This window comes from Vombatus ursinus, unplaced genomic scaffold, assembly GCF_900497805.2.
Source record: "Vombatus ursinus unplaced genomic scaffold, bare-nosed wombat genome assembly UNPS02014962.1, whole genome shotgun sequence".
NCBI classification, from domain to species: domain Eukaryota; kingdom Metazoa; phylum Chordata; class Mammalia; order Diprotodontia; family Vombatidae; genus Vombatus; species Vombatus ursinus.
The window spans coordinates 437,430-458,759 of NW_020954740.1; the positions used below are offsets into that span (position 1 = coordinate 437,430).

A 21,330-nucleotide genomic window follows, 5' to 3' on the forward strand; every position below is an offset into this window, starting at 1 on the left:
CTAAAATTCCACGGCTCGGGAACCGGATCCGGCAACCTACGCCGGAAGCGGAAATTGCTTTCGCTCCTTGCAGACACGCGCGTCCACTTGCAACACCTTCCGCCTCTCTGGGGCTTTTGCTAGGGCTGCCCAAGGATTTGCCTGCTCAAGTGCCTCTGAGGGCCCCGGGCTGCCAGAGTTTGATATTCACCATGCTCTTCTTGGTAAGCAGCCCACAAGTGCTGGATTCGAAGCCAGAGACACCTTGAACGGCGACGGCTTTCTCTTCGTCTAGTCTTGAGGGCTTGCCAGCTCTTGTATATCAAGAGGGTCTTGCGCGGAGTCAGGCGGCCCCTGGGACAACCTACTTCCTTTTTGAGCAACATGGCGGGCGACGAGCCGGGAGTGACTCTGGGGCAACCTCATCTGTCTCGCCAGGACCTGACTACCTTGGTGAGTCCGCTCCCTCACCCGAGCGCTCGCACAGTTCTGGATGTGGGGGAGACCCGAAGAGTGTGTGTTCGTGTGGAGGCGGGCGGGGCCGGGGTGCAGGGCGGCGGAGTTGGGGGCAAGGCGGCGCTCGCTCGGACAGGGGCAGCCTGGGGGCCGGGTGTCCGGCCTGCGCCTGCGCCAGGGCGGCGGAGAGTCGGGCCGGGCACGGAGGGCTTGGGGGGCCTTTCCGAGGCGACCGGCTGCCGAGGGCGGGGAGCGTGCGGGGGCCGGCGGGGGGCTCGGGGGCGTGCGGGGCCCGGGAAGGGCTCTGGGAACTTTGCCGCCAGCGGTCTGGGTTCGTGGCTGTGTCCGGAGCCGGGTCGGGAGCGTTTGGGAGCGATGGAAGGTGACAATCGGTGAATGTTTGTGAAGGTGCCGGGCCGGTGTAAGCGCTGGGGAGGCAGAGAAGGGGAGAAGCAGCCTGAGCTCGGGGGCTCGGGGGCTTGGGGTCCGAGCGGGGCTGGGGACCGCGTGCAGGCAGCTGGGGACAGACAGCATAGACCGGACAGATCGGAAATCATCCAGAGATCAGCCTCTAGAATTGAGGGGATCAGGAAAAGCTTCCTGCAGAAGCTGAGATTTCAGATGCGGTTGGAAAGAAGTCAGAAGGAAGAGGGTGGGGATTGACAGTTCACTTTTGTTAAGTGGCATTTTACAAATTGATTAAATTGTAAAGTGCTTCCTCACAGGATGTTACCAAGTTGACTCCGCTTTCACATGAAGTTATCAGCAGACAAGCCACAATCAATATAGGTAAGATTAAGTCATTGCTAAAAGAGTGCTAGTGGAGTCAGGAGATCTCGAGTCTATCCCTGACTAAGATGTATGCTAACAAGTCACTTAAGTGCTCTAAAACTGATGTTTCCTCATCAGTCAAATGGAACACTTATTTGACAGGTAATTATAGAGCACTAAATCCTGTGCCTGTGATGGGTGCAAAGAAATTTAACAACATAACTTTTTGAAAAATCTTTTTAATATTTATTTTGTATTGTACGGTATGTGCAATTGTCTATCTTCCTACTATACTATAAATTCTCCAGGAATAATATCCTGTCTAAAACTTCCTTCCGATACTTCTAACAGAGTTAGTATAGACTGGAATGTTAGTGAACGTTGAAGCGAATTTCTGGACACAGGGAACTTGTAGTTGAAAAGACAAGGCTAACCCAACAAAAGTTAACAATACTCTGTTGTATTTTACATCAGTGCTGTGCTGACTCCAGAGGGAATTTAAAGAAAGAAGGTTTAACAGTTGCTTTACCACTTCATCACAGTATTATTGTGGGTATTAATCAGGCAACCAGCAAGCATTTAAGTTTCTGCTACATACAAGGCACTGTGCTAGGTTCCAGAGATACAAAGACAAAATTGAAATTGTCCCTGCTCTCAAAAAACTTACATCAGGAAGTCAACATGTACACACATAAGTCTATATAAAATGAAGGCAATTTTGAGGGAAATAAAGTAGCAGGTAGGAGAATCAGAAAAAGCCATGTGTAAGGAGTATCACTAGAGCTGAACTCTAAAGAAAACTAGGGATAAGAGGCAGGGTAAGAAGTACATCCCAGGCAGAAGTGGGAGATAGAATGTCATTAGTAAGCAACAGGAAGAACAGTTTAGCTAGACCATGTAATTCATGAAGGTGGAAAAGGGAACAAGTGAAATAAGGTAAGCATAAGCAGTAAATAAATGTAAGCTGTGAAACCTACTAAATTAGATGGCTATCTTATTATTCAATACTAAATAGTATATTTACTGAGTGAAAATTTGATGCTTCCAGTATCCATATATAGAGAGAATAATAATAGTTGATATTTACATGGTGATTTGAAGTTTGTAAGGTGCTTTATGTGTCTCATTTCATCTGCGTGACAACCCCTTGAGAGGCAGTATTACAGATGGTATCCTTTTTTTAATTAAAAAAAAAAGTTGCAAAGAATAAAGGATTTGCACCAAGTCAAGCATGCTATCTAGTAGTTCCTTAGAGTCTTCTCTGTTGTTCTAAGTGTTGTAGTTAACAAGCCTTTTCACATGGGATAAATATACTTCAGCATTAGAGGAGAACAGTGCTCTTAAACTATACAGCTTTTTACTCAAATTTAGTGAAAGGTTCCTTCGTGTATATACGTACATACATAGTCAGCATGTTATCAGAGATGAAGTTCAAGCTTTGATGTCTATCTCATTGTTTATGAGACTGAGAAAGGATTCTCTGACAATGGCTTTCTTGGTCTGTAGTTTGATTTCAACTGAGCATTATATATTTGGTCTACAGAATCATCTTTCTTCCCTTCCCTCCTATCAAGCCTTTTCTATTCCAAAGTAACAGGAGAGACTGCATAATGTGAAAAACACTTAACTTAGAGTTGAGAAAGCTGGGTTCTCATCTTAGATTTGTAATTGACTAACTTTGTGTCTTCTAGCAATTCTCTTCTCTCTGGAGTTCAGTGTTCTCACTTGTAAAATTGTCTGTGGCAATTTTGAATTAGGTTGAATAGGAAAAGTTACACGTTAGTAGGTCTTCAATATAAATTCTTTAAAAAAGTAATAACTAACATGCCCAGCTAGTAGTTCTCTGAAATGTCATCAAAACTATAAGTAAAGAGTCACCTTGTAGAGTACAGTGTATTTACAAGCTTTCATTTTTGTTGGGGCTTTTTACATATCTTCACAGTCCTGTTGTTACTTTCTGAAAGTGTGTTGAATGTACTAGTGTTATTTATTATTAAGTGGTGTTCACTAATATTGTTTGAAAGGAATATGGTTCATGATGTCAGATTTAGTGCTGAAATAAATCTTAGAGATCATCTAGTCCAGTCCCCTCATTTTACAGATAAGGAAAATTAAAACTGAGAGACATTAAGTAATTTGTCTAAACTCATCAAGTACTATGAATGCTAATTTACAAAGAGAGCTGTAAAAATTTCCAAATGTGCTTAAGGACATTATAATTTTAAATATACTTAGTCATTTCTGTGGCAAATCTCATGAAAGGTATATCTTTTACATATTGTTTTTTAATGGGGAGGAGGCAGATAATTTTCAGTAGTTGATCAACTCACTGGGACCACAGTTTACTGATATATTGTATTATTCTAAAACCAAACTTTTGGCATAAAATTTTGACCATCCTACCAGTAGGACAAATAGTAACACTTTACACTTGACCAATCTCCAATGACAATTTATTTAAAAAAAAAAACCTTTTAGTTAACTGGGTCTCTTTTAATCTTTTGTTTTTGATTGTAGGTACAATTGGCCATGTAGCACATGGAAAGTCAACAGTAGTAAAAGCTATTTCTGGAGTTCACACTGTCCGATTCAAAAATGAGCTGGAAAGAAATATTACCATCAAGTTGGGTTATGCTAATGCTAAGGTTAGTTGATTAATGTTGAGCAAAGAAAAAAATTACCTTAAATTTTCAAGATGTGTAAATGTCTAACTTTTGAGACCTTTTTCACTGAAATTTTAGATTTACAAACTTGATGACCCAAGTTGTTCTCGGCCAGAATGTTACAGATCTTGTGGAAGCAGCACACCTGATGAGTTTCCTACAGACATTCCAGGAACTAAAGGAAACTTCAAATTAGTCAGGTGATCAATCTTTTTTTCTTTACATTTCATGCTTTATTGTCTTTTATGTCATTTTGAAAAGCTGACATGTTTGACAGTGGTATATAACAGCCACATAAAATCATATATTGATGGAGATAAAAAACTATGTTCCTGAAAATGCTGGAAGCACAGAAACTTGTAAAACTTGCTCTGGACAATAGCAGTTCAGAGTAGTTATATAATACGTGGGTGTTAGAGGTAATTTTAAAAGTGTTGGCTTAATGTCTTATTGACTCTCTATCCCACTCTTCTCCCTCCCTTCCCCCCATTAATTTTAAAGTTGCTGTTAATAAAAATTAGCTTCAAAGAAAGTAAAAAGGGGTTTTTAATCTCCTCTTTTCATAAGTTTTTTCTTGTCTCTATCTTCTGAAAGGTTTTACATTTTTCAGTTTTTTTATAAGAAATGCTGGTGGAGCTTAAAAATAGGTTTGGGCCTACTTAATTTTTGAGTGTCTCAAAAGGAAATTAGGCAATAACCTACTTTACAATGTTTCATCTTTATATTAGGCATTAAAAGCTTTTTAGGTGGTTGTTCACCTTGCTTGCTTATTTAGTAGCATAAGAGGTGTTCTGTAGAGATTTGTTTTGTGAGTAGCCACTTGTGAGAGCCTGATTGTGGGATTTTTTTTGTGTGTGTATATATGTTTGTTTTTAATTGTTAATAGAGAATTATACTTGCAGAAACATTGTAAAATTAAGGGGCAGAATAGATCACAGTTGGAAAAGAAGATTAGAGATCAGATCATCTATGTTAACCCTCATCATTCTACAGATCAGGAAACCTGTTTTGTTATGCTATTTGTTTTCAGTATGTCATATCTAAAGAATTAAAGTGGCACATTGGGAAAGAAAAGCCCTGGTCTTAGAGTAATAACCAGAGTTCCAGCCTTCACCCTACTGGTTACTAGTTGTGAGACTTTGGGCAAATTATTTAATCTTCCTAACCTTTAGTTTCCTCATTCGTAAGATCAGGGTAACACTTATAGTGCCTTCTTCACCAAGATTGTGAAGGAAGTGTTTTGTAAAACTAGTAATTATGAATGGTTATTCATTATTATTCAAACATATTGAGTACTTATGACACTTAAAGACAGATTTTTTAGTGCTTGAAATGCTGTCGAATGCTTGATAATTCTATTAAAAATGTCTGGTTTGTTGTGTGTTTTTTTTTTAAATAGAGATACATAGCTTAACAGTAGAATAGTATCTATCCCATGCTTTATAGAAAGTGTTCCTTTCTTTTGTTCTGTTTGTGTTTGGGAGTTTTTCAAAATCTGTTTTGTTATAAGTTATTTCACAAGTGATTTGACCTTTGTAAAATTGTGACTTATTACATGTTGCATGTTCTAAGTCTAAACTAGTTGTCTTTGATACTCATTCTTTCCCCCAATTACTAGACATGTCTCTTTTGTGGATTGTCCTGGCCACGATATTTTGATGGCTACCATGCTGAATGGTGCTGCAGTCATGGATGCAGCTCTACTGTTAATAGGTAAGTAGAGCATAAGACATTAAATGTACGACAACTCCATTATAGAATATTAAGATAAACTTAGACTATTAGAGATATTTCTCTGACTTCTTGCTGAAGTTTGATATCAAGGAGAGTGATCATGTCTGTACATCTCTTGTTATCACAGATAGTGACAGTTCTTATTGAAGTGTAATATACTGTACCAATTGAATTCAGGAAACATTGAGTTTCTAATATGTACCAGTCACTGTACCAGATGCTGGGAATACAAAGAAAAAAACAAAATTCGTTCTTGCCCTCAAGGATATTATATTCTACTGCAGGGAAACAGTATGGACACAAATACGTACGTACAGAATAAAGCAGGAGCATAAAGTAGGAGAATATTAATAAATGGGGGGAAGGAGAGGGAGTAGAAAAGGCCTATAGGAGGTGACGTCTGAGTTGTGTCCTTAAAATAATAGGACAGGAACAATAACTTGTTAAGAAAAGAATTTAGTTTAAACTTCTAAGTTGACTTTAAGTTTACAGAAGTATTTCTAGGAAAAGTTACTTTGAAACATCTCATATAAGTTATTGGAATTTCTAATATAAACACTGACTTTTTTTCCTTCATTGCAAGTTGTCTGTATGTAGTGCTAAAAATATGAGTTTGTTATGGTCATGCCAAAGAAGCCACTGTTGGAGTATCTTGGTAGGCACTATCACTTATCCACAGAGAAATTCTGTGGCTTTTCGTCATAAAGGAAATCAAGCAAAGATTGTGGATAGTTTAAGGCAACTGATTATCACAACCGAGAAAGATTGGAGTGGTAAGGAGGAGAAAAACTGCATGACAGATCAGAAATATCACCTTCACTTAGCAATAGTTCTAGAGTTTAGAGAATTTTACTCAAAAGGAAAAACATGACTCTGCTCAAGCAACTGAGTGATTTCTCAAGTGATTTTTGCCTTTTGGCAGACTTCAGCACAAAATGTTAAATAAATAGGGGGGCGGCTTGTCATTTATATGTAGAAGGAATGAAAGTATTTAAAGCTTTCTTGGAAAGATCAGAGGAGTACTTACATACTTTATCTAGAATAATCTTCTCCGAGGACTGCCTAGGATATTTTGAGTGAAGTGGGTTTTGTTTTGTTTTACCTCACTGACAGCAAAATAGAAAAATGACTATGGACTTTTAATAATCTTTAAATTGGGTCTTGAGTTTGTATAGTATAAATGCTTACCAACATGTATATTACTACCAATCTTTTTATTCTCCTTCTTTATGTAGCTGGTAATGAGTCTTGTCCTCAGCCTCAGACTTCTGAGCACCTAGCTGCCATAGAAATCATGAAATTGAAACACATTCTGATTCTACAGAATAAGATTGATTTGGTGAAAGAAAGTCAGGCTAAGGAACAATATGAACAGATCCTTGCATTTGTACAAGGTAAGTAGTTACAATTAGTAAGTCAATATCAGTATAGTAGTACTGTATACTAAAAGTTCTCATGTTAATATGTATGTATATCCTACAGAATATTAATTTTTTTGTAAAGGTAGCTAAACCTGAACAAAGTAATAAGTCCCAACCCTCATTTTTGTATCTAACCCTTTTGTCATCTGACTTTTAAGCACTGACACCAAGTATATTTTTTTAATTTACTATGCTAAAGTACTAAGTATCCAATGCTCATGGAAAGAGGGTCAGACTAATGTGTTAGAGAGCACGGTGCAGTGGAAAAAACTGAATTTGGAGTTTGAAGACATCATGGGCTTGAATCTTAGAACTGTGTGACTTTCTGAAGTCACCTAAGATCACTGGGTTTCAGCTTGTTTTCAGGTGTTTTTTTTTTTTATTTTTTATTTTCTCTTTATTTTTTTTTTTAGGTTATATATGTGCAGTTATACAAAACACTTCCATAGTAGACATGCTGTGAAAAACTAACTCTATTTCCCTTAATCCTATCCCCCCCCCCCATTCTATTCTTTCTTTTGACCCTGTCCCTCCTCAGAAGTATTTGCTTCCGATTACCCCCTTTCCCAGTCTGCCCTCCTCTCTATCATCCCCCTACTCACTTGTCCCCTTCCCCCTCCATTTTCCTGTAGGGTAAGACAGATTTCCGTACCCAATTGAGTGTGTATGTTATTCCCTCCTTAAGTCAAATTCTATGAGAATAAGATTCACTCATTCCCTCTCACCTTCCCTTATTTCCCCTCTACTGTAAGAGCCTTTTGTTTTCTGTTTTTTTTGTGAGATAATTTACCCCGTTCTACCTCTCCCTTTCTCCTTCTCCCTAGTATAATCCTCTCTCACCCCTTAATTTTATTCTCCAGATATGACCCCTTCATTTTCAACTCACCCTGTGCCCTCTATCTATATCTATATCTATATATATACGTACATATAATTTTTTCCCCTCCAACTACCCTAATACTGACAAAGGTCTCATGAGTTACAAATATAATCTTTCCATGCAAGTATGTAAACAGTTCAACCATAATAAGTCTCTTATGATTTCTCTTTCCTGTTTACCTCTTCATGTTCCACTTGAGTCTTGTATTGGAAAGTCGAATTTTCTATTTAGCTCTGGTCTTTTCATCAAGAATGCTTGAAAGTCCTCTATTTCACTGAATGACCATTTTTTCCCCTGAAGAATTATACTCAGTTTTGCTGGGTAGGTGATTCTTGGTTGTAATCCTATCTCCTTTGCCCTCTGGAATATTATATTCCATGCCCTACGGTCCCTTAATGTAGAAGCAGCTAAATCTTGTGTTATCCTGATTGTGTTTCCACAATACTTGAATTGTTTCTTTCTGGCTGCTTGCAATATCTTCTCCTTGACCTGGGAACTCTGGAATTTGGCTACAATATTCCTAGGAATTTTCCTTTGGGGATCTCTTTTAGGAGGAGATTGCTGGATTCTTTCCATTTCTATTTTGCCCTCTGGTTCTAAAATATCAGGGCAGTTTTCCTTGATAATTTCTTGAAAGATGATGTCTAGGCTCTTTTTTTGATCATGGCTTTCAGATAGTCCAATAATTTTTAAATTCTCTCTCCTGGATCTATTTTCCAGGTCAGTTGTTTTTCCAATGAGATATTTCACATTGTTTTCTAATTTTTCATTCTTCTGGATTTGTTTTACAGTGTCTTGATTTCTCATAAAGTCACTAGCTTCCAATTGCTCTATTCTAATTTTTAAGGAAGTATTTTCTTCAGTAAGCTTTTGGACTTCCTTTTCCATTTGGCCAATTTTGCTCTTTAGGGCATTCTTTTCTTCATTGGCTTTTTGGACCTCTTTTGCCATTTGGGTTAAGCTATTTTTTAAGGTGTCATTTTCTTCAGTATTTTTTTGGGTCTCCTTTAGCAAGCTGACAACTTGCTTTTCATGATTTTCTTGCATCACTCTCATTTCTCTTCCCAGTTTTTCCTCTACTTCTCTTACTTGCTTCTCAAAATCCCTTTTGAGCTCTTCCAAGGCCTGGGACTGATTCATATTTTTGTTGGAAGTTTTGGATGTAGGAGCTTTGACTTTGTTTTCTTCTTCTGGTTATATGTTTTGATCTTCTTTGTCACCAAAGTAAGATAATATAGTCTGACTCTTTTTGCGCTGCTTGCTCAGGATCCCAAACAATTACTTGAGTTTTAAACTCTTTGTTGAGGTAAAAGTCTGCTTCCAGTGTGGGTGATGTACTGTCCCAAGCTTTGGGGGTTTGTACAACTGTTTCAGAGATACTTTTAGGGACCTGAAAATTTTCAGTTCTTCCAAGGTGCTATGATAAGGGTCGAGGTGTTTTCTTTCCACAGCCACAACAAGCTCCACCATGCCAGTGCTCCTCCTCACCCCAGGACCGCCCCTCAGAACTGTGACCCAGATCCAAGCATGGGCAAAGCAAGAGAATCCTGCCTCACTACTGGCAAAGAGAACCCTGAAATCCCCCTCTGATCAGCCACTGGATTCCCCCTCAGTCTGTGGGCGGGAAGCTCAGAAGGCAGCCGCTGCCCTCAGGGTGGATGAGATCTGGCTTCTTCTCTCACTGCAGTCACAGACTTTTCCCACTGACCTTCTAATTTGGCTTTGGCATTCATGGGTTGAGAAGTCTGGAAACCGCCACAGCTGCCCATGATTCAGTCCTCTGAGGCCTGCTCCAGGGTCTCTGTGGCCTGCGCGCCCACGCCACACTGCACTGTGCTCCTCTCCCTGCCTGGTGCAATATACCTTTCTGATCAGCCATCCAGGCTGTCTTTGGCTGGAAATTTGTTTTACTCTGTGTTTTTGTGGGGTCTGCTGCTTTAGAATTTGTTTAGAGCTATTTTTTTATAGGTATTTGGAGGGGTTTGGGGAGAGAGCTCAAGGAATTCACTGCTTTCCCTCCAGACGTTTTTTAGTTATGACCGATTCTTTATGACCCCATTTGGGGTTTTCTTTGCAAAGGTACTGGAGTGGTTTGCCATTTCCTTCTCCAGCTCATTTTATAGATGAGGAAACTGAGGCAAACAGGGTTAAGTGACTTGCCCAGGGTCACACAGCTAGTAAGTGTCTGACACCAGGAAGATGAGTAGTCCCAATTCCAACCTCTGTGCTCTATCCACTCTGCTACCTACCTGCCCCAAACTTAAGTTTACTGATCTTTAAAATTGGGGTTTTCTAAATTCCTTTCTAAATTTAAATCTATGATCCTGTGATTCTAATCTTGATTTAATTCTCAGTTTATAGAAGGGGGAAAAACTTTTAATACAGCAATCTTAAACATTTTAGTTTTCCCATAGTTTGTTTACCTTCAGAGAAAACTGGAATGAATTACTTGCTTTAAGTCCAGTTGGTTCATAAAAAAATCAAATGTGTCATTTCTATAAAATTACCTTCTTTCATCCAGGCATAGTTCCTGAAAGACTTGTTTGACAAACATATATTACAGATCAAACACATACATGGAGGCAATCTTTTGATTAGTAAAGAGTCTATAATTTTGTTTTAACATTTATTGCAGAATTAATTACATGGATTAGGACTCAACCAGTCATGGTCGGCATTTTATCTACTTTGTAGAAATATTAAATATTTTTGTAATTTTGTAATTGAAATTTGTAACTTTTCTAAGCAAAATTATACCCATGTTCAGCCAAAATTTGTATAAGCCTGCTGAATTATCTTTTTAGTGCTCTTAGATATCATGTGAAACAAGTATCTAATAGTGTGGTTTCTGTAAAACTAAATTTTGAAGCTCTCAATTTTTGGTTGAACAGGTACAGTTGCAGAGGGAGCTCCTATTATTCCAATTTCTGCTCAGCTCAAGTATAATATTGAAGTTGTTTGTGAATACATAGTAAAGAAAATTCCAGTACCCCCACGAGACTTTACTTCAGAACCCAGACTTATTGGTAAGTTTATAAATTGATCCTCTGCATTTCATTTGATACCTCTTTTCTACCTTTATCTCACCATACTTAAATTCCAGGGATCTATGCTGTGTATGTGAATATTCTCCAGTAATAAAATTGCAGCCCTCTCTATATGTTAGTTGCCGTGGTCTTCTCAGACTTATCACTTGAGCCAATTCTCTAATGAGGCCAGATATATTGCCAGAAATATAATCTCAATCTTCAAGATCATACTTTTGAAGTATTTCCATTTGAGTTAGACTAATTATCCTTTGCTAATTATTTACCTTTGGAAACAAATGGTCACCACACTGTGATCAAGAATCCAAATAGGATTTCAGTGGTGATAGCTGTTATAGACAAAAATAGGAATATAACTGTTTTGAATGCATCTTGTGAAGATAAATAAATTAGGATGTACAAGGCAATTTAAGCTTTTAAAGAATGGAGTTATAAAATCCAATTTCAAAACTGCTAGAGTTGAATTCCTCAAAGCAGGGTGGAATGGCATAAAAAAGGAGACAGAAAGCATTTAGAATTTATTATCAAGTATTACTATGACCATATTCACAAAAATGTCTGGACAGTATTATGGGAGTGTATCTAACATAGGAGTAATGTTTTAGAATTTCTAAACAAACATTAAGAAAGGAAAGGCATAAAAAAGAAAAGAGGAAAGGCTTTCATATCACTTTTCCCATGGTTTTAAATTTTTTATTCCCAATATGTAATCTGAAATTCACAACACCTATTTGATTCTATTATTTAACAGCTATGAAACATATATCTGATGCTGTGTAACAAAATGCCAGGTCTCTATAATTTTGAAAAAGTTAATCTAATATTTGTGGAAAATCTTGAAATAGCAAAATTGATTCTTAGTGACTTTTATGTCCTTTTTTAGTTATTCGGTCTTTTGACGTCAATAAGCCTGGTTGTGAAGTTGATGACCTTAAGGGTGGTGTGGCCGGTGGTAGTATTCTCAAAGGAGTGTTAAAGGTAATCTTTAAGAAAAAATCCAATTCATTAAAACTGTCCTACTCTTTTTCTCTGATCTGCCCAAAAGAAAGAGGAAAAAGTTATAAATATGAAAAATGAACTTGGTATCTTAATATCATAAGCTGTTACATATATGATCTTTGTTTACTAATTACCTTGTCTTCTCTGTCTAAATTGTAAGCTCAATTTGGATAGGGAATATATATTATGCTTTTGTGATCCCACAATATCTAAGTCAGTGTTTGTGCTTCATTAATACTTTGTTATTGATTGTGATTTTAAAAATAATTTTTATTTCCAACTCTTGTCAATTTTTAAAAAATCCTAAGGTATAGCAAACTCTTTGAAATAGTGAAGGTCTTGATTCTACTACATGCTTCTCATGAACTTATTTACTTATTTCTAGGTGGGTCAGGAGTTGGAGGTCAGGCCTGGCATTGTCTCTAAAGATAGTGAAGGGAAACTCATGTGTAAGCCAATCTTTTCCAAAATCGTATCACTTTTTGCAGAACATAATGATCTTCAGTATGCTGCTCCTGGAGGCCTTATTGGTAAGGATTTTATTTTCTATTTGGAAATTATTGGATTTCTTGTAAAAGCATAAATAGAATATCTTTTGTGAAAGAAAGAACATTTAAATTGTAAAATCTTGATTCTTCAAATTATAGAAGTACTTTTTGGCTCTTAAGTGGTTATAAACAGTTAATTCACTTGATCTTTTTTTTTTAATTTGAAAAAATTCTTGGTATACATTTTCCTGTTAATCTCTGGGTAGTAAATTTTGGATTTGGAACAGTAGATTGAGCTGTGTGGTATGCATTTAACTACATTCATTTTTCCTTTTTTTAAAATCAGCATATGTAGATTATATATGCCAAGTGCCTAAATGTGCCACCTAGTTCATGTCATATTGTATTTGAACTAGTATGGGAGTTTGAGGATTGGTAGAAGAAAATATATGATATTGTCTGATTTGTTCAAGGATTGTTAATAGCATTTCTAGTTTATCTGGGCTTTTACCTTTTGACTGCTATGGTACCACTGATACTGGTGGAAGAATGCAAAAGTAATGATGAGCCTAATTTAGACCTGGATGAGTCCTTAAAGGTCAATAAGTGCAACTCCACTGTCTTTATAGGGGCAACAGGACCCATGAAATTGAACCTAAACAAATTTAGTCATTGCCAACATTGTTTGGGGTTATTTTGTTTTTAAGTTGTTTTTGGTGATAGTTCTTTAATTTAGTGAGGGAGAAAGGGGCTCTTTTGGCTAATGTGGGATTTTCAGCTGTGGATCTCACCTCTATTTTCCTTGTAATCACAGATAATGCATAGATGACTATTTTTCTCCAGTTCCATCAAGTTGGATATATACAAAGGCACATTGCAAACTATCTCTTTTTGTTGCCTTTTTTTTTTAAATGAACAGGAATGAGATATCTCCTGAAGGTATAGGACAATTGTGACTGATATCAAACTTTGCTAATTAATACTTATCAGACTGAAGTGATTTTCCAAATAATTTATTTTACTGTTGTGAATTTTTTTCCTGCTTAAAACTAGTCAAATTTGGATCTTTTTCCCAACTCTTCTTTTGATTTAATTTATAAAATTTTTGCAAAATATTTTAACTTTTTTTATCTATAGAATTAGGATATGTGCCACTTTCTAAAAACACTTAACCTTTTTGAAGAAAGCCATTATAGAAATGCAGGTTGTGATACATTGAATTTTGCAGTTTGTTACAATGTATAATATATTGTGATTGTTTTAAGACTTAAGAGGTAAACATTAAAAATAATTCTTTTTACCTTAGGTGTTGGAACAAAAATTGATCCAACTTTGTGCCGAGCTGACAGAATGGTGGGACAGGTTCTTGGTGCAGTTGGAGCGCTGCCTGAAATCTTCACAGAGTTGGAAATTTCCTATTTCCTGCTTAGACGACTTTTAGGTGTGCGTACTGAAGGAGACAAAAAAGCAGCAAAGGTAAGTATTGCAAAACTATTTGTGTGTGTGTGTGTGTGTGTGTGTGTGAGTGTGTGTCTATATATATATATGTGTGTGTGTGTGTATATATATATATATATGCAAAACATATATGAGTTTTTTGTGAAAGTTTACCAGAGAAGCCATTTTAGTGCTGTCAGCCTAATAAGTGACAAGGATCAGGAAAAGAAACAAAAATTTGAGGCATATGTTTATATTTTTAGTGGCAAAACTAACCATACAACTTACAAGTGTCTTCCACTACCCCCTACACATTGTACTTAAGTTACATATATCTATAAACAGTTTTGTTTGCCTGTATTAGTGCAGAAAAATGAATTTGTGGGAAACCTAAATCTGGAGGCAATGTTAAGGAGCATTGCCCTTTTAAATCATCGATTTTGTTAGATATTTTGGCATTCTTTTAGTAAGTTATTAAACTGGAGACTGTTAATAAAACAAATTGTTTAACAATGTTTTATTAAGTGTCTTCTTCAGGTGCCAGATTTGTTGCTCTTAACCTGCTGTGAAACCTCTTCTAGTTTGGAAGAAATTTTTGGCATAAGACTGAATTTTATCTTTTAATGAAAGAGTCAGGTCACACTGGCCAACTTATTTGGTAGTTTTGAAGGTCTACAGATTAGATCCTAATATAATGAAAAATATGCCACAAAACTTTCCACGGCTTGATTTCAAGCACTTTATGTGATTTATTTCAAGCAATAACTTTGAAAGCTCCAGGACAATAAAACAATTAGGTGATTCCTCAAAATTCGTTGTAACTGGAATTGGTCTGTAATAATAACTACTAACATACTTCAAGAGGCATTTTCTTAGTTCCCTGCCCCTCTTTGATTCTCTCCTTACTCTAGGTGCAAAAATTGTCTAAGAATGAAGTGCTCATGGTGAATATAGGCTCCTTGTCTACTGGAGGAAGAGTCAGTGCAGTAAAGGCTGATTTAGGCAAGATTGTTCTTACTAATCCTGTGTGCACAGAAATAGGAGAAAAAATTGCGCTTAGTCGAAGAGTTGAGAAACATTGGCGGTAAGTCCCTCTGAGGATGGGTACATGGGTTAATTCTTGGTGGAACTTGTCCTTTCTTTCCCTACCACTTCTATCATCTCTACCCAGATCTTTCCCAAACTAGTTTCCTAACTTTTTGTCTGGAATACCATAATTTTTTAGCCATGCATCTTCAAGATCTGAAGTCATCTTTTTTTTTTTTAATTTCTGGTTTCATTTTTATTCTGAATTTCACAAACATCGAATAGAGTGGGTATTTGCATTTATATAGTAGGTCAGAAAAAAAAGATTGTTTATGAAACTTACAGGTCTCTTATGTTTTTTGTTTTTTTTTGTTTTTCCCTTTTTAAACATGTAAGACCAGCCTGTAACTTCCAGAGCTGCCCTGCTTGTCTGGCCTTCCTTCTGTTCTTTTCTCCCCATTGAAAAAAAGAGAGAGAAGTCTCAGTGACCCTGGGGGAGTGGGGGGTGGTCCTACCCTTAATTACTTTTGCCCTCTCCCTTACCCTTAGAGTCATCTTTATTTCTACTTCCTTTATGTAGTCCATTTCCAAACCTTGTCCCCACTCTGGCCTAGGTCATCATTGCCAGTCTTCTGCATTCCCCTGAATTGTGACTCATTTTGTCGTGCTATCTTATATGGAGTGACTCTCCTTCAAAAGCCTAATTCAGTTCAGTAATAAGCGTCTTTTGTGTGTATAGAACTTTTAGGTTCTGGGTGAGATACAAGACTTAGCTAATACAGTCCTTGCCCTCATGATACTTTGTAATCTATTGGGAAGATACTGCGTATAAACAAATAATATATGAAAAGAGATCGGTAAGATTTTAGATTTGGGGTCAAATGGGACCTTTGAGGCCAACCCATTTGTTTAACAGATGAAATTAACTGAGGCAAAGAAAGATTAAGTGATTTTTTTCAGGAACACATAGAGGTCTGAAGAGAATTTAGTTAGGATCAAAGAAAGTTTCCAGAAGGAGGTAATATTTTGCTTTGAAAGATTCTGAATTTCTGTAAAAGGAAATGATTGGCTGAGGAGTTGTGTTTCAGGCATAGGAACAGCCTGAGTGAAAACACAAAAGGCAAGAAAGTACAGGACATACATAAAGTGATAAGAGATTTAGAGCCAGAAGAGACCTCTAAAAAAAGATTAGTCCAGCCCCCTTGTTTTACATTGTTTTAGCAATTGAATGTAGAGGGGCAGTGACTCTGGTCGCATTTTGATCAGAGTAGAGCACATGGAACAGTGTAGTATGAGGTAGGACTAGAAAGATAGGGCAGCACTGGATCTCAGATGGCTTTGAATGCCAAACAGGAGTTTGAACTTGCCTTGTGCAATAAGAAACACTGAAGGTTGTTAACCTGGGAATGCTAAACAGATCAATGCATAAGAAAGATAAATGTGGGAGCAGTTTTAAGAATGATTTGGAGGCAAGAAAACCTCTCAGAAGACTTATTTCATTGTTTAGTGTAGGTAGTAATAAATGTGCCTGGTGGTGGCAGTAAAAATAGAAAGATGGAGATGAATGCTATAATAAGACTTGGTAATCTGGGGCAGTAGGAACAAGTCAAACATTACATTTTTAAATGTGGGAAGCTATTTAACTATATACTTACAGACATGATAAAAATCAGGAAAAGTGGATTTTGGAGGAAAGATAAGCTAGGTTTTCGCCGTCAAAACCTGAAGTAGCAAGGTGTCTTGTAGGTAATTCAAGGTCCCCAATCTGTATGTGTGTTTAGTTGTTTTTTCGGTTGTGTCCAGCTCTTTGTGGTTCCGTATGGAGTTTTCTTGGCAAAGGTACTGGAGAGATTGGCCATTTCTTTCTCTAGCTCATTTGACGGATGGGGAACTAAGTCTCTCTAAGACTATCTTCTGTCTACTTTGTATCTTGTGTGTACCTATAAAAATAACTACTGCCTGTCTCATTAACATTTAAACTTCTTGAGGACATAAACTTAGGTTTTTTGTGTTTTTGCTTGTTTTGTTTTTCTTTTTTATAATCACAGTGCTTAACATAGTGCCTGGTTGATTGATATATCAAGCACTTAGCAAATTTTAAAGGGCTATATAAAAATTACGGCTGTTATTACAACCTAGCACCACTTTACCCATTAGTAACTCATTGTGGACATAGGGTTAAATATTCAGGAAATTATTTTTGTCCTACCAAATTATCTTTGGGCCCAAATACTGTTTGCGGAAGTTGTTCATTTATAGAAATGAGTTATGATGTGCATGGATACTTGGGTGGCCTGCTGTTTATATTGATTATTTTATAGAAAGGGATTCATCATTACTTATTTAATGCTCTATTTTCATTTTGCAGTTTAATTGGCTGGGGTCAGATAAGAAGAGGAGTGACAATCAAGCCAACGGTAGATGATGACTAAAGAACTATCACTGAATGCCTAACTTTGGCTGAGGAAAGAGATTCCACTTAAATCTAGGGGTATATTTTCAGAGCAATAATGGGGAATTAATTTCACAGCTCGTTACATTTAGTGAACGCTGGATAGTTTTCTCATTTCTTGTGATGAAAATTTAACCTCTGGTATTAAAATACTACTCAGTGTCTGCAATAAATGTAAAAATTGGCATAATGGTGGATTTGTTCCACATTTTAGCAGAAATTAATCATTCTCATACCACATGTCTAATTTATACATCAGTGCAGGTTTGAAATTAAAGAAATGTTTACAACAGTCAAGACATCTTCACTGTAGTACATTTAACAAAACCTGTTTGAAATAAAATTTTTCTTATTTTTTCATTGTTCCTTTGAATAGCCCCAGGCCTCAAAAATTGTTTCAACAGTAAAATACTTAAAGAAATAAAACTTTTTTTGAAGACCAGATTCTACTTCACCCTATGATTTTTGTTGTTTTTGTTCTCACACTGTATATGGAATAGATATTTTGGAGCTAAATTAGCTTTAAAGCAAAGTTCTCATTTTTAAATAAATAGGAGCTCTGTTATAAATAACAGAAACTTCCCTTCTAGTCAAGAATGTATTTAAGTATATTCTATATATGAACTAGAATACAGTGCTTTCTAGGGCTTTTTCTCACTTGTCCCCAGTGGGTCACGATATTTATCAGCAGGTAAAGACTCTCCCCTCCTAATTACCATGAAATTACCAGCTGAGACTTCCCCTTGAAAGGAACCATGATATAAGTAAATTATTAGCTCTTTGTAGCAAAAATTCCTGTATTCCTAATCAGCTTTCTTTTTCACTATAACCCTTATAACAATTTTTTCTGGCTCTTTTCTGCAGTTTCTGTGAAGTTACCTCATTATGTTTGAGAATCCCTGTAGAGTAATAGTCAATTGGCTTTGAAGACAGGAAGACCTGTGTATAATTCCCACCTGTAACATAGGTCACAATCCTTATTTTTTTTTTCCCCCAGTTATCCCTTAAGAGATAAATCAGTAGAGAGAGTTGCACCATGAGAGGTTCTCTGTATTGGTAAAATCACTGGTGATGCCCCTCAAAATGTTGGCATCATAGGGAGGAGGAGAGACATGTTTTCCATTTACAAATACCATTTAACTCAACCCTTAACTAGCCTCAAATCATGTAACACTTAAATCTCTGAGTCACCCACCAAAGTGTGGCAGGAAAACAGGACATCCGAGATGAAGAATGATAAAGAAGGATTGTTACATGGAAGAAAAATTGGCCCCCCCAGGATCTCTGTGGCAGGACTACGAGCAAGCAACTAACTGGTAGAAATTGGAAAGGTCAGTTTAGGGGAGATAGAAAAGAAAATTTTCTCTCACTTGGAAATTAGGTAAGGAAACAAGCTGAAAGGTCAAGCCGTTTGTCCAAAGTCACCAAAGTAGCAGAGCCAGGATTCAAACCCGAATGATTCCAAATCCAGCATATTGGTAGGAGATATTTTGAAGTCAGATCCAGTGTATCTCTCCTTTCCCCAAAAAATTGCACAGATGAGTCTCCCCCCATCGCCCCAATCATTAAGCAACTTAGTGGGGTCACTGCATTAAAAAGTCTTTTTTGCATAATTCCAAATGCTTCAGTGTTTTATGAACCATCTATTAATACTTTTTAAAAATATCCATTGTTGAATTAGCCAAATGTTGCGGTAAGTAGGGGTCCATTCTACATCAGGAACCCTTATTCCTTGAAGGAGTTGTCTGTGTGGTATCTTTGTCTATATGTCTATTGTCTGTGATGTCATCATTTTACAAGGGGCAGGTAAAGTGCTCTTATACATGGTGTCCCAAAATCTGTGCAGATGCCAAGGTTTAGTTGCTTAAAACTTCATAAAGACCTTTGGAACACTCTGTATTTGACTGGAATTGTTTTTTGCTTTTTGGTATGAAGAATAGTTTTATTGGACCTCCTAAAAATATCTTATTTTGCATTTCACCAACATTATGCAGTGGGAAAAGTGCTGCACTAAGATTTAGCCCAGACCTGGGTTTGAATCCCATTTTTGTTACTTACAAATTGTATGACCCTTGCTAAGCTCATTGACCTTTCCAAGTTATAATTTCCTCATCTGCAAAATGAAAATAATTCTGCCTAGTTGCTGGGATGGTTGTGAAGAATGTGCCTTATAAACAAAAGCAGTATATAAATGTGATCCATTATCTTGCTTAGGCTTTTTTGTTAACTGCTTTAGTAGAAAATTTGCCTATAGGCATCCTGCTCTACTGCTTTACATTATTATTTAGTTGTCTAGGCTATGATAATGGCTATTATTTGTATAGTGCCTTATGACTAAAAAGTTTTGACGTGTATTTTTTTTTTCATTTGATCCTCACCACTATGACCCGGAGACGAATAGTGTAAGAATCAGGGGTGAGGAACCTGTGTCCTGGAGGCCACATGTGGCCCTTTAGGTCCTCAAGTGCAGCCCTTTGCCTGAATCCAAACTTTACTGAACAAATCCTTTTATTAAGATAATTCTTATTAAGAATCATCCCCACTTAGCAAAAGAGGAAATTGAGACAGAAAAAATGACTCACCCGAGGTCATGCAGTAATCAAGTGGAAGAGCTGCAACTCAGACTCCAATGTTTCTGACTTTTAAGTCTAAGACTTTCTTCTCTACTACATGCTGCGCCTAAACCATACCTATTTTTAATAAATACTTGAGAGTCCCAGCATGTTATTGGTCACTCTTAAGTGTAAAAAATTTAGCCTGGTTGAAAGCAGGACCCCAAAGCATTTCATCAGTAAGTGCCATATGAATGTGATGCTAAGGAATGTGGTATCCAGGCCTTCCTGGACAAAGCAAAAAAGAAAAAAGGGGATTGGTGCAGGGTTTTGTTTGTTTTTTTCATTCTCAATGAATAAGGTGATTTTGAGGGATATTATGATAATGTAAATGTAAAGGGGAAAGTACAAAATTCTGAATTAAAAAAAAAACAACACCTTACATCTGTGATCTTTAGCCATTTATTTAGCAAATAAATAAATTCTAGCATTTGTTTATAAATGGCTATTTATTAAAGCAAGATGGACCAAAGAAAGACTTGGGTTTGACAGTTAGCATTCATTTTAAATCAATAATTTAAATTCATTAGAATGTATATAAAAAATGGGGTAATTGAACTCTAAATAACAGACTAATACAATGTGCTTGGCCTTTTATATAGTCTTCTAAAATAGGACCACTCACCACTGTAGTTGAAATAATGACTCCTCATGCTTAAGAAGCTTAAAAGTGAGACTGATTTCTATCCATTTCGGTTTCTTCGTTGTCAGTAAATGCCTCTTCAGATAAATATGTGGCAACTGAAATATCCACACATTAGGAAAGGGAAAAGAAAACCCACACATGACAGAATACTATTGTGCTATAAGAAATGATGAGCAGGATGGTTTTGGAAAAAGCTGGGTAGAATTATGTAAACTGATGCAAAGTGAAATGAGCAGAACCAGGAGAACATTGTACAAATAACAGCAATATTGTATGATGGTTAATTGTGAATAACGGGTTTTCTGATCAATTCAATGATCCAAGACAATTCCAAAGGACTTAATGAAAAGTGTTATCCAGCTCCAGAGAGAGAACTGAGTGCAGTTTGAAGCATAATTTTTTACTTTATTTTTCTAGCATTTTTTTTTTGCAAAATGGCTGATTTGCAAATATGTTTTGAATGATTTCACATGTATAATTGATACCACATTTCTTGCTTTTCAGAGGAATTCAGAACTCAAAAATAATTTTTTTAATGAATGTTAAAAATAAATAATAAATTTGGAAAAGAAAACCCATACACAAGAGCTGTGTGTGCAAAGAAGATTTATTGTTGAAGAATATGATTTATAATTCACTGAATCCAGGAATAGGTTGTTGTGGACCTCCATCTGGTGTGGCTGGTCCAAAGAAGCTTCTAAGTTTTATCCATTTTTTAA

General features: G+C 36.7%; 1 protein-coding gene across 1 annotated transcript; it reads left to right on the forward strand.

Annotated features, from left to right (window-relative positions):
- Nucleotides 1-324: 324 nt before the first annotated feature.
- On the forward strand, nucleotides 325-17,723 carry EIF2S3 (eukaryotic translation initiation factor 2 subunit gamma). The gene is made up of 12 exons (XM_027845452.1): nucleotides 325-432; nucleotides 1,161-1,224; nucleotides 3,724-3,851; nucleotides 3,948-4,069; nucleotides 5,488-5,582; nucleotides 6,839-6,997; nucleotides 10,796-10,930; nucleotides 11,835-11,929; nucleotides 12,336-12,480; nucleotides 13,745-13,914; nucleotides 14,787-14,959; nucleotides 17,270-17,723. Exons 1-12 carry the CDS (start codon nucleotides 364-366, stop codon nucleotides 17,331-17,333), a joined length of 1,419 nt encoding a protein of 472 aa, XP_027701253.1. The 5' UTR covers nucleotides 325-363; the 3' UTR covers nucleotides 17,334-17,723.
- The last annotated feature ends 3,607 nt before the right edge of the window (nucleotides 17,724-21,330 follow it).